At 42.6% G+C, this 12,855-nt stretch overlaps 1 protein-coding gene across 1 annotated transcript in view; it reads left to right on the forward strand.

Moving 5' to 3' along the window:
* LOC108790495 (serum paraoxonase/arylesterase 2-like) overlaps positions 1–10,422 on the forward strand; it is a 15,629-nt gene extending 5,207 nt beyond the window's left edge. Inside the window, exons 5-9 of the mRNA XM_018560760.1 lie at positions 1,809–1,941; positions 3,170–3,370; positions 5,320–5,401; positions 6,844–6,972; positions 10,261–10,422. Coding sequence (XP_018416262.1) covers positions 1,809–1,941; positions 3,170–3,370; positions 5,320–5,401; positions 6,844–6,972; positions 10,261–10,422 — 707 coding nt within the window. The remainder of the gene's footprint in view (positions 1–1,808; positions 1,942–3,169; positions 3,371–5,319; positions 5,402–6,843; positions 6,973–10,260) is intronic.
* The last annotated feature ends 2,433 nt before the right edge of the window (positions 10,423–12,855 follow it).

The raw sequence follows: 12,855 nt of genomic DNA on the forward strand, positions 1-12,855 counted from the left end.
AAAAAATATATATATATATTTATTTTTTTACACCTGTACATGTGGAGTACAGTGGACAATCCAGGCCCATACCTGGCACCTGTAGGATGATGGAAATGGAGCTGGGTGCTCAGATAATGTAACTCCAGTACACATGCACTTGAATTACATCATCAGTGCCTACCTAATGGGTAAAGCAAGAAGATGCCAGACAGGAAAGGAGTGTAAAATAACATGGCAGCGACTCCTAGGCACACTCAGCCCAGGAGTGATGACATATAAAATGTACAGATATGATGTGAGTGCTTGCTACATCTTTTGATAAGCTCTGTACATAAGGTACCATCCTCAAGAGATTAAAACCTCCTTCCAGAAACAATGGTGACATTAGCAAGATCGGCACCCCATAAGTCAGTAGTGGCTAGTCTGGTGGCTAGTCCTTTTTCTGCTTGTTTTTTTGGGGCAAAGCTTCCAGAGTTTAGTTTCCTTTAAAATGTTAGCTAGCTGCTTTATGTTATATAACATATGCACAAAGCCATACGGTTGGGGTACAAATATCAATGTCCAAAGCTGAAGGCTATCAGTCAGTCATGAGAATCCAGGACAAAGTATGAGGTTGAGAACAGCTTCTGTCTGTGTTTTCTCCCCGCAGTACCCCAGTGACCTTTACAACTGATCTTTTTATCCCTCAGTATTTTTCAGCCCTTTCTCCAGACTCATCTAAACTACAATTACAAACAGAAACAGAATGCAGAGTTGTTGCTTGTCGTGAACAAGCAGAATTCTTGTCTATGTTTTTAGTGAAGAAAGCGGTAAAACCTAATTGGTTGCTAATGACGAATATTCCACCTTCACACTCTTCTGTTCTCTAATATTTTGCCTGTCTTTTAACATCATCAGAGGTGAGTCTGGGCTTGGTGTGAACCAAGTTTGCCTGAGGTAGCTCAAGCCTGCTCAAAACTCTGACCGCCACCACCTCCGCCTGACCCAATGCATGACGGTAGTTGCAGATGTTCACTGTCCCTTTGTGGTGTATAGCTGTGGGGTGGGGAATGTGCCTCCCCGCAACTGCTTGGGATATGAAGAGGGGGTCAGATCTTTAAGCAGGCTTGGGCAAACTGAGACGAACTGGATTTGCACCAAGCCCAGCCTCATCACTAATCATCATAGCTTTTGCAGTGATGGCTACTTGCAAATTTTAAAGGAAACCTTTTGTTAAAAAATAAATAGATAGATAGATAGATAGATAGATAGATAGATAGATAGATAGATAGATAGATAGATAGACTGCCATCACTAACCTCCATCTGAAAGTGCTAGTAACCTGGCTGTCTCTGGTTTAAGTATTTAATAAGCCACATGCACTCCTGTAGTCAACTCCTTATTTGCATACTTGCCAGAAAATCAGCACTTACAGGAGCTGAGGTTGACACTGGTTTAGCCCAGCTATGTATCTATTAAAAACAGAAAACAGTGAAATGTTTTTGGGTGAGTTGTCGCCGTTGGTATTATTGCTAGTGTGCCATGCATCTTAAATACCCATCCCTTACATATATACCTGTCTCCCTTTCTATATGCTGCCTCTAGTGGGAACGTTTTCTTTAACATGTTAACACAAAACTGTGCTGCCCCCTAGAGGGAGGTGAAATATCTCAAATGATACACATTGCACACTTCCGATAGGTAGAGTCAGGACAGAATTAAATTACAGACCAGAAAAAGGATTTGCAGTCCTGTGGATATTTTTGTTATTCGTAGCACAGTATCTATTGGTTGGTCAGGACTCAGTAGTTGCTTTTACCAAAACTTATCCGACTTCTTATTTTTAGATGGCACGGTCTACCTTTTTGTCGTAAATCATCCCATGCCTGACTTCAAAAGCTTTATTGAAATATTTAAATTTGATGAGAAGCAGAAGGCTCTACTACATCTGAAGACCATAAAACATCCATTATTGCAGAGGTACTGACAATGATCCCAAATGTGAGCAAGACAAAACGAGGGCCTACTGAGTATATTTATATTTACACTTACACTATATTGCCAAAAGTATTGGGACACCCCCTCCAAATCATTGGATTCAGGTGTTCTAATCACCTCCATGGTCACAGGTGTATTAAATCACGCACCTAGGCATGCAGACGCTTCTACCAACATTTGTGAAAGAATGCGTCGCTCTCAGGAGCTCAGTGAATTCAAGCGTGGTACCGTGATAGGTTGTCACCTGTGCAAGAAGTCCATCCGTGAAATGTCCTTGCTACTAAATATTCCACGGTCACCTGTTAGTGGTATTGTAACAAAGTGGAAGCAACTGGGAACAACAGCAACTCAGCCACGAAGTGGTAGGTCACGTAAAATGACAGAGCGGGGTCAGCGCATGCTGAAGCGCACAGTGCGCAGAAGTCGCCAACTGTCTGTCTGTGTGGCACAATCATCATTTTCATATGTAGACACACCCGACACACACATTTATGTTCATATGATATGTGCATGTAGGTGGGGATAAGAGGCTTTAAGAAAAATTTAATGTTTTATTTACTTTAACTTGTTTTTTTAAGTTAATATTGTTATCAGATCAGATACTATGTGCAGGTTACAGCATAGTACAGGTTACAGATTCTCTTTAAGGAGTCATCAGGAACTTGCCTTCCCTTTTGTCAATATTTTCTGATGTAGTTAGGGGTAATTTATAAAAGACAAGTGGTGATTATTTTTACATACATTTATTTCTGTGTTTAACATTGACATGGGTCTGAAGCTTTGGGACCACACCAGCTCCTTCCCTGCCTTTGGGATCATTACAATGATGACATGAAGCATTTGCAGAGGGAAAAATGCAGAGGTTGTTAAAAATTTGTCTCATGTAGGGGTCGAGAGTGTTCTGAAGTGTAGTGTCGAGAGTGTTCCCTGTACAGCAGAACTCAAGCTGGTGCCTCAGTAGCTAGTAAAGACACTCCCAATGAGGGCAGGAATGGGAAAGAAATAACCCCAAAGTCAGACAAGTCAAACCAGGATATGAGAGGTACACAAAGAAGGAGTTTCTGGCTAAAAAAGGTGACAATAAACATCACATGGTGCTTGCTCTATGCATGTCCTTTACCCTCAATATTGCCTCTAAGAAAAGTCTACTATCTATTTATGTAAGCAAAGTTGATCATCTATATCTCATCTATCTTTTTTTTTTTCACAGTCTGAACGATATTGTCGCTGTGGGACCAGAGAGCTTCTACGCCACTAATGATTATTACTTTGAGAGCATTTCTTTAAAATTTGTAGAGGCTTTCCTTGGATTAAGTTGGGCAAATGTGGTGTATTACAGTCCTGGGGATGTCCAAGAAGTGGCATCAGGACTCTACAGTGGCAACGGAATCGCCATATCGAACGATAAAAAGTATGTTACTTCTTATTGACTTATCAGCATGTATAAGTATGAGTACATGATTATGGATTCCCAGGGGACCTTACAACCAGGGGTGCTCCTGAGTTAACTTGGAGATCTGGGGAGGCTGGAAGGTCCATCAAAGACCCTCAAACATAACCAGCTGAAAGTAAGAAATTGAATGGAGCACAAAATAGGATTTCATATGTTCAACAAAGGTTGGTATATGCGGGCATCAAGATCAGGAATGGCTCAGTCTTCCACTGACATGATAGGCTTTGAGACAGAACATGTCTTCCCAGCATTTGTGCGCTGTCTGCGAAGCAAAGGTTCCCAGAGTGGAGTGAGATACGGGGATCTCGGAGTTTACAGCTGGGAACTGTGTGGGCTGGCAGCAGTTGGAAAAGTGTGTTGTAACCAGGCCCGGATTTCCCACAAGGCCACCGAGGCACGGCCTCGGGGCGGCAGGGCGCAGAGGGGCTGCAGCGGTGTGGAGTCCCCCGACGCTTGGAACATACAGTTCCGACCAAGCCACATACATGATGGCCTGTTTAGTCTTATAGTACGTTGGTTTCACTATGATGTCATGTGGAGGTCCATCTTTATTCTACAGAATGGTACTACTGCATTAAACGGTTGATGAACCAATTACTGTACTGAGCTGTTTTATGATTATCCAGATGTGACTCTATAAGTCTAGTTATGTAAATGTGATACGGTGTAGTCCGTTTTACTACGAGGTCTGTAGACTTTATACACTTACTTTGTGTTCACCTGCATTGTTTTTATATTTGACGCTTTTTCATTCAATAAAGAATTTGAAAAAAAAATGTCAAAAAAAAAACATCTGGATCGTCTAAGCCGAACCTCCGGCAGGCTACTTGCTCCTTTTCGGCCTATTCTCATAGATGCCGAACGCCGCCGAGCGGCATTCGGCTCGGCTGTTCTGCTCGGTACCTCTGTGGTACCAAGCAGAATAGGAAAACAGTTAAAGTAGTAAAAAATAAAATAGAAAACGATTGGGCGGAGCTAGCAGTGACAGCTAGCTCCACCCAACTGTTTTCTATTGGCCGGGCGGTTCTGCTGCCGTCAGAATAAAAAAAAATCACCATAGGAATGCATAGCTAGATTCCTATTGGCTATTTCAATTTGCAATAGCCAATAGCAAACTAGCTATTGCACCCGCCCTCTGCTGCTGTCAATCACTAGAAGGGACCTGATGGAGAACTTCAGGTCCCCTCTGCTGATTGACAGCAGGAGTGGGCGGGTGCAATAGCTAGTTTGCTATTGGCTATTGCAAATTGAAATAGCCAATAGGAATCTTGTTATGCTAGATTCAGCCAACGGCCCCGATGTCAGAAGAATAAAAAAGAAACAGAGCAGGGAAAGGTTTACTCTGCTTAATCGAGCAGAGTAAACCTTTCTAGGAGAAAGTGTTTCTCTCCCGGGCGGCGGGGAGCCGTTATCTAATAGCCGGAGAATCCCGGAGCATCCGGGAGAGTTGGGCTGTCTGGAGATCAGTGTCCCTGGTAACCAGGGACGCTGATCTGTCTGTGCAAGTGGCCGGAGCCAGCCGTGAGATGACGGCTGGCTCCACCCAGCAGTCAGTAGCAGGCTTTCGGCCGGCCGTTCAGCCAGCTTCGGCTTTCACCTTGGCTCAGTCGAGCCGAAGCCTTCGGCTCGACTGAGCTGCGCAGCCGACTCCGGGAGCTGTACGGACTATAGTGAATAGCACGTGCAGCAGCCCTTTGGTTCCATAGAACCGAAGGGGTCCTGGGGCCGAAGCTAGCCGAAGGATCAGCCGAAGCTACGGCTAGATCCTTCGGCAGCTTAGTGAATAGACCCCATTGATTTGGTTGCCCAAATCTACATTCAGTCATGAAAAAAGTTTGAGAGTTTAATACTACTTTGTAAAATATTTTTTTTGTTTGTTTACACTCTGTATTTGTTTATCTTTTAAGGTTTATCTATGCTGCTGACGTCACTGCTCACACAATCAATGTCTATGAGAAACATGCAAACTGGTCCCTTACTCCTGTAAAGGTGATCACATTTTAGATATCTGTTTTATTATGTTCATGTATTATTATTGTTATCATTTGTTGTTGTTGTAACAGTGGCAGTAAAGGTCTTTCCTTCTGTGTGTCTTTCTTCCCCTCTTTGTCTCTTGCTTTTTCCTTTTGCCCGCTCTCTCTCTTACACTCTTTTTCTTTCTTTCTTTCTTTCTTTCTTTCTTTCTTTCTTTCTTCTTACCAGTGGTTATAGGTGGTCTTTCGAGGCTTTTATGGCTGACTTAAAACTTCCTGATTGGGTGATTTCTGGGTTGGTGTATGTGTGCTGTTAAATTCATCAACAGTGCAGTTGGTAATGTAAAGTAAAAGCTCTTAATTTGTTTTTGTTCTTCCTTTGGAACACCGTGATTTTTGTTTTCTTTGGGTAGACGGGTTGTGCTCATGTCACACTGTATTTTTCCAGCACATTCAAGTTGTCTTGTAGGCTTCTCTTTGTTGGTGACAGTAATAGGAGGACATCAACATACAGCAGAAACCTAACCTCTGTGCCATGTGGGGTTAGCCCTGGTGCTGAGAAGGATTCTAGAGTTGCAGCCAAGTCATTGATATATATGTTAAATATGTTAGACTTAAAGTGACATTAAACCCTAAGATTTTTTTACATAAAACAATACTGTAATGTGCGCCTTACTGTAATCCATGGTTGTTTCCCTTCTCTTTGCTGCTCTTCCTTTTAAATCCTCATGTCTTCTCATGCTGGACAGAACTTCCCTTTGCAGCTCAGGGCCTCTTCCTGTAGTGCTGGCTTAGGTTACAAGCCTATGCAAACGGATACACAGACACCGTGTATCCATTTCTGAGACAAGGCAGTCTGCTGCAAAACAGAAGTTCTGCCCAGCATGAGAACAGATACAGATTTAAAAGACAGAGCAGCAAAGAGAAGGGAAACTACCATGGATTACAGTAAGGTGCACATTACAGTATTGTTTTATGTAAAAAAATCTGAGGGTTTAATGTCACTTTAAGTTGCTCTGTCTACTTCCGTGGGCCTACCACAAGAACGTTGTTTTTTTCACATTTACTTTTATATTGCACCTGTTCTACGTGTACAAGCTCTTGATAGCATGTTTTTGCTCCTATTCCACTTTCCAATAGTTTCTATCTCTCCCCTCTTTTTTTTTTAAATCTCTTTCTGTTCTCTCTTTCTCTGTACCTCTTTCTCACTCTCTTTTCTTAATTCCTTCGTTTCTCTTTCTCTCTTAATTCATTTTAACTAATCGCACAGTCTATGACATCTCTCTGTCTCTCTCTCTCTCTCTCTCCCTCACTCTTTCCTTTCTCTCTCTTCTCTTTTCTCTTTATCTCCTCTCTCTCTTTGTCCCTCTATCACCCTCGTATGTAGAAATATTCATGCATATAAAATACACTACTGTTTTCTTCTTTTTTTTTTCTTTTTTTTATTATTAACACTAGGCAGTTGACTTAGGTACTTGTGTGGATAACCTCTCAGTGGATCCAGTTACAGGGGACATCTGGACAGGCGCACATCCAAATTTATGGAAACTGTTCTTTTACAGAGATGAAGATCCCCCTGGGTCAGAGGTCAGTATATAGGTTATGTTATATTTAAGGGTTTAATCCCTCTTCATACCCCATGTATTAAAATATTAAATCTTAAAGTCCAAATCCAGGTTCAAGGTGTCACCCTCTCTGAAAAGTCGGGCACTCAGAGCCCGACAGTTGCATGAGAGAGGAGCATACCTTATCCCGCGGGGTGAAGGTCTCTTCCTCTCTCTGCCAGTGACCATCAACAAGAAGGCCACCGGCATGTAACATTGCGTGACGTCATTACACTGGTGCGTGATGACATCCCCGCGGGGTGTCACTTAGGGTTGCCACCTGTCCAGGATTCACCCGGACAGTTCGGGTTTTAAATGCTGTGTCCGGGTTTCATGGCAGCAGAAACCCGCACACAAGATGTCAGGCAGACAGGGGCAATGAAAATTAATATTGGGGCTACTGGTCCCCCACTGTACTGTCTCGACTGTGATATTTACATATGAATAAGCCGCGACTCCAAAAAAATGTCTACGCATCGCTAGAGTGTTCGGGTTTCGCTTGAAGAAAAGGTGGCAACCCTAGTGTCACTCGGTGTCCGCTTTTGGTGACACCACGCCGCGGGACGCCCCTGGGTTCAACACACCTCCCCCTAACTTCTCTTGGTGCACCCCCTGTTCTCCTTGTAAGAAAAAAATATATATACATACCTTTTCTCAATAGGTCTTCAGTCTGGGCACGTGACATCAATGGTGCCCTTCTGTCTTCAGTGCTAGTAGTGTCTTGAATGCTGCACAATTGTGCACCACAGAGAGGCTACTATTCCTTGCCTAGAGGCCACTCCTCTACCAGGCTGAATGATGCCCAGCATCATTCAACCTACTTTCTCTGAGCCCGTGGTCTAGCAGCGTGGTGGGGACCGAGGATCGGATAAATGTATATTTTTCAATCCAGCCCCTAGAACAAAAGGAGTAGTTAACCCTTGTAGTGTGAGGGTAGCCCCATTCTAAAGGTTAAAACTTTATTAATTCCTGGCATTCCTCTTCAATGCAGCATTCAATATTATAAATAATTGCAATAAATTGGAAATTTTAAACAGGATGTAAAAAATTCCCAAACAAACGGTTAAGGGATGGATCCCAAATGTTATGGAACTTAGGCATTCTGTCTGGTTGAACGGCTTTCAACTTCTCATAGAGCATATGTTGGTGCATACATGATTTTAGCGCATCTACAGAAAGAGTAGATGTTATCCATAGTGATGCTAATTTGTTGCGCTCAGTCTGGATGTGAACAAATAAACACTCAAAATTAATTAGTGAAATTCACCTCATCAGGGGAACATAAGTAAAATCAAGTGGATAATTTCTCTGTGCACCAATACCTAAAAATATGAAACTGTAAACATGTAAAAATATATATAAATCTTGCAATCTGTATCTTAACCGCAAAAACTTCTATTAGTGTACGTGTATGGATACAACTTGTACCAATCCGTGCTTCCACTCTAATTACTGCATAAAGCTACAAATCTTAAATTAGTGTTAAACATATAAGTGACGTAACAATTATCAATTGCATAGGAAAGTGGTTATGCTGAGGTGACACAATAGCAGTATCTCTACTGCTACAATATATAAGTCCAAAAAACGCAACAGATGTGGTTTTGGGAAGAGAAAAAAAATGGATTTACTTTCCTTTCTTAGAAGGTATCACAATGTCCAAAAAACTGTTCAGTCTATGTTCATACTGAGCAACGATTATATTCCAACAGCAATCTCTTATTTTCCTAGTGATCGGCCGCCTCTTCAGTCCCCATTGGATGGGCTAGCCGTGCGCAACTTCCCCCTTCCTATTCAGTCAGATTACACCACGCCGTGTCATAGGCGGTTTCCCCTATGATGTCTCAAAGGAAAAGGATGTAGAGAAAAAGGGGAGAGCGCCTAAGTGCAGTAAAAAATGTTTATTTTTCCACGACACACAAAGAAAACACTTGCGAGATCGTAGATATAAAATCACATGTAACGAAAAGGTTCTCAGCTGTAGGAGGCAAAGACAGGTTTCTCCCGTCACGCGTTTCGTCGATTTAATGTTTTGATAAAGTCAAATTGATTAAAGGGTTAAGGGAGAGACCTGTCTTTGCCTCCTACAGCCTCCTACAGCTGAGAACCTTTTTGATAAAGTCAAATCGACGAAACGCATCAAGGGAGAGACCTGTCTTTGCCTCCCACAGCTGACAACCTCTCCCCTTTTTCTCTATATCCTTTTTGGGGGAAGGGGAAAGTTGTGCACGGCTAGCCCATCCATGTGGGACTGAAGAGGCGGCAGATCACTAGGAAAATAAGAGATCGCTGTTGGAATATAATCGTTGCTCAGTATGAACATAGACTGAACAGTTTTTTGGACATTGTGATTACTTAATCACAGATTGTTGCAGCTAGTCTATTGTCCAGACCACTGTTATACTCTTAGCGCAGCTTTTTGCAATTCATTTAGATGTTATCCATGCTTCTCAACACTCTGCTTTGGTTATTAGTACAGGTAATTTCCCTGGTTGTTAGTACTATTATTCTGTCATTTCAGGTTGGATGAGCTGTTCCCTTAACATGTCTTTGGTGATACTTTTGTCACAGTCGATTTGTTTAATTTTCCCCAGCTAATTATTTGGGTTTTTGTTACTCCTATCTATTATTGCCCTCCCAACAGTCCACAGACAATAAAAATCTACCGTAAGAAGAGTTACGGTGGTTTGTGTGCCACAGAAGCTCCTATTCTTCTCAGCTCCATCTAATGGCTATACCAGTATTTTCACACTAGAGGGTGATTCTCTCCAGTACAATGTGAATAAAGGGGGCCATGGTGATGCCTCCTCAGGGGTGGGGCTATGACATCCTGCAGTCACATTAGTCCTTAGTTCCCTGGGTTGAGTGACACTGGGGGTCACCCAACCCACAAGTCTGAGGACATCTTGTGGCAAAGGTACTGTGGGGAAAATTTCTAGATTAAAGGTAAGTATTGCAACCTAAGCTGTTTTTTTTTTAACATCAGGGGGACCTTTTACAAACAAGTTTAGCCTGGAGTTGGACTTTAAAACACTATACAGTAGGAGAACATCAATGTAAACTTTGTGCCACAGACCACAGATATCCTTTTTTAAATCTCTCTCTCTTCTCTCTTCTCTCTTCTCTCTTCTCTCTTCTCTCTCTCTCTCTATCTGACTGGTTTTATATTTATTCTTTCTTTAGACTACTGCATAATTGAGGTCATAATTGAGGTTATGCTGTATCTATGATTGAGGAGCACAATGGAGAAATAACAATATTGATTTTACAGGTTATCCGCGTACAGAACATTCACTCAGATCACCCTAAAGTGACCCACGTTTACGTCAATAACGGCTCTGTGATTCAGGGGACTTCCGTGGCCTCGGTGTACAAGAAGAAGCTGATTATAGGAACCATATTCCACAGAGCTCTGTACTGTCAGCTGGATTAAGCTAACCACCGGGACACAACCAAACTACCTGACATAGATGACAAAGTGCATTTTCCCACAAATGTGTTGCAGAAATCATTTTGAGAAGTGAAAAGCCCTTGTGGGGGAATTAGCAGAGACTCAGGGAAGGAATGTAGAATCTACATGTAGTGTGCAATGTGTTTAAGAATGTTACTATTCGCGGCAATTGGAGCAATTCCCCACTCTAGTGGTCACTGGTAACACTGCACCAATGTTGGTAATGTGCCACAAAAAGCTCCCGTATGACATTCTAAACTAGCTCCAAAATCCTGTAAACCATGTGATACACAAGCTTCATAAAATAAACCAAAAATGTCCTTTACCTTTCCTAACTGAGCCAAAGCCTCCTTCATTTGTATATCTCACACTCCCCCCCTCCCAGACACTGCAGCTCCCAGTGGGAGGGTTTCATCAACAGAGCCAGTGCAGTCAGTCAAGAAACCAGTGGGCGGGGTTAGGTGTGGCTAGGTGCTGATTGACTACAGATACGTGAATCAGCATTGACAATGCTGATAGTCACGTCCCCTGAAACATCTTCTTATGCCACTGTAGTGCAAGCAGGCACAGTCTACTTGAAAGTGTCTCCTCTGCTCTAAATTCAGGAGCACTGCATCCACCCCATCACAGGAAGCTGCATTAGCTGCACAGTGTTGCCACCCCATCACAGGAAGCTGCATTAGCTGCACAGTGTTGCCACCCCATCACAGGAAGCTGCATTAGCTGCACAGTGTTGCCACCCCATCACAGGAAGCTGCATTAGCTGCACAGTGTTGCCACCTCATCACAGGAAGCTGTATTAGGTGGATATCACTGGCAGGAGCAACAGGTACTTGTGGATGTTATAGGGGAACTAAGAGAAAACTGTATGTACTTATAATGAAGTGCTGCAGCACTAATTATTTAACTACAAAGTTCTTCTTTAAAAATAAAGTTACACATACAGTAGGTGTCGGCTTAATATCTATCAATACAATTTGCTGACCTTTATCTTTTGCAGCAAGCAGCGTTTCCATGTATCAAGTTTGATAATAACCAACACAGCAAAGCCAATAGTCAATCATTGATATGTTCTGACCTTCATGGAAAGACTACGGGCACCTAGAACTAGTCCACCAGAAGTATTATTCAGGTAAAACCAGATATCTTCTCTGGCTTACCTCAGCATTTGGGTATTTCCCCACTTCTTGTACATCACATAAAGTGGCAGTGGGAGACCTTTTGAAGCTAGTGGCAGTTGTGCACAGCAAGGAACTCAGGCTAAGGGATCTCCCTACCAAATTTTTCAGGAAATGTAAGAAACCATTAAATATATCTAAAAGTAATTTTTTTGTAACGAGAGGTTAGAATCAGCTGCCTTTGCCCCCACTGGGGAGCATCACCTCTTTTATTTGTCAAAAATCACCCAAAGGGGACATTTGATCAGGTGCCAACTTATTGAGAGGGGATTTCCCTTCACTTTGGAGAGATTTTCTCTACTTCCTGTTGTATTTCCAACACAAGAAGTAAAGGAAAAACATTCCCAAGCTGACACAGACAGCCAAAAAACCTGAAAAACTGGCAAAGATTCTAACCAATCTCTACTAAATTAGCTCTAGATACATTTCAGGAGGTGTAATTCTCAAGAGTCACCTAAAGCTGAACCCCGGGCAGATACAAAAGGCACAAATTAATGCAGCTCTGTGTTTATGAATATACATTTAATGTATTATTGTTAATACAAGCAGAGGAAATACTTGAATTTGATCTGGTATCAGCCTCTTGCATTGTACAGCAAACCTCAAAGGGGGGGGTGGATGGAGAACGAGAAGCTGCACCAGCAAAAGACCTGCAGAACATGCAATGGTGCAGAGGTCACAAAAATATGCAAATAGATACAAGCTGATAATAGAAACAATGATGGTGCTTTAGGCTGGGTTCACACCTAGGCGTATTGAATATCCGCGTTTGCCGCGCGTTTCATGCCGCGCGTTTTTACAGCGATTCGCGGTAAAATAAAACGTGCGACAAACGCGCGTTTCCGAGGGCTACCTGGCTGTATCACAATGAATACGCGCGGCAAATACACCCCAAAGAAGCTCCTGTACTTCTTTGGGCGTAGGGCGGTTGGCAGCGCGTTCCTATGCGCTGTAAAACACTCAGGTGGGAACCATGCCCATAGGCGATCATTGGTTTTCACATGTTGAGCGTTTTACAGCGTGTAGGAACGTGCTGTAAAACGCCCAGGTGTGGACCAGGCCTTAGAGGTAACCATTGCAGATTTCAGACTGAGAGGGGGAGAGAGAGGACTGGGAGCTAATCATGTGTTGTGTATGCAAATGTTCTGAAAACTAACATGATAGAAGGAGAGAGTGGAGAGCTGATTAATAATTCTGCCACTAGGTGGTAGTGTAAGTTTAACCAGTTGACATCCGC

The sequence above is a fragment of the Nanorana parkeri genome, unplaced genomic scaffold, assembly GCF_000935625.1.
Source record: "Nanorana parkeri isolate BGI_ZX_2015 unplaced genomic scaffold, ASM93562v1 scaffold477, whole genome shotgun sequence".
In the NCBI taxonomy this organism is placed as follows: Eukaryota; Metazoa; Chordata; class Amphibia; order Anura; family Dicroglossidae; genus Nanorana; species Nanorana parkeri.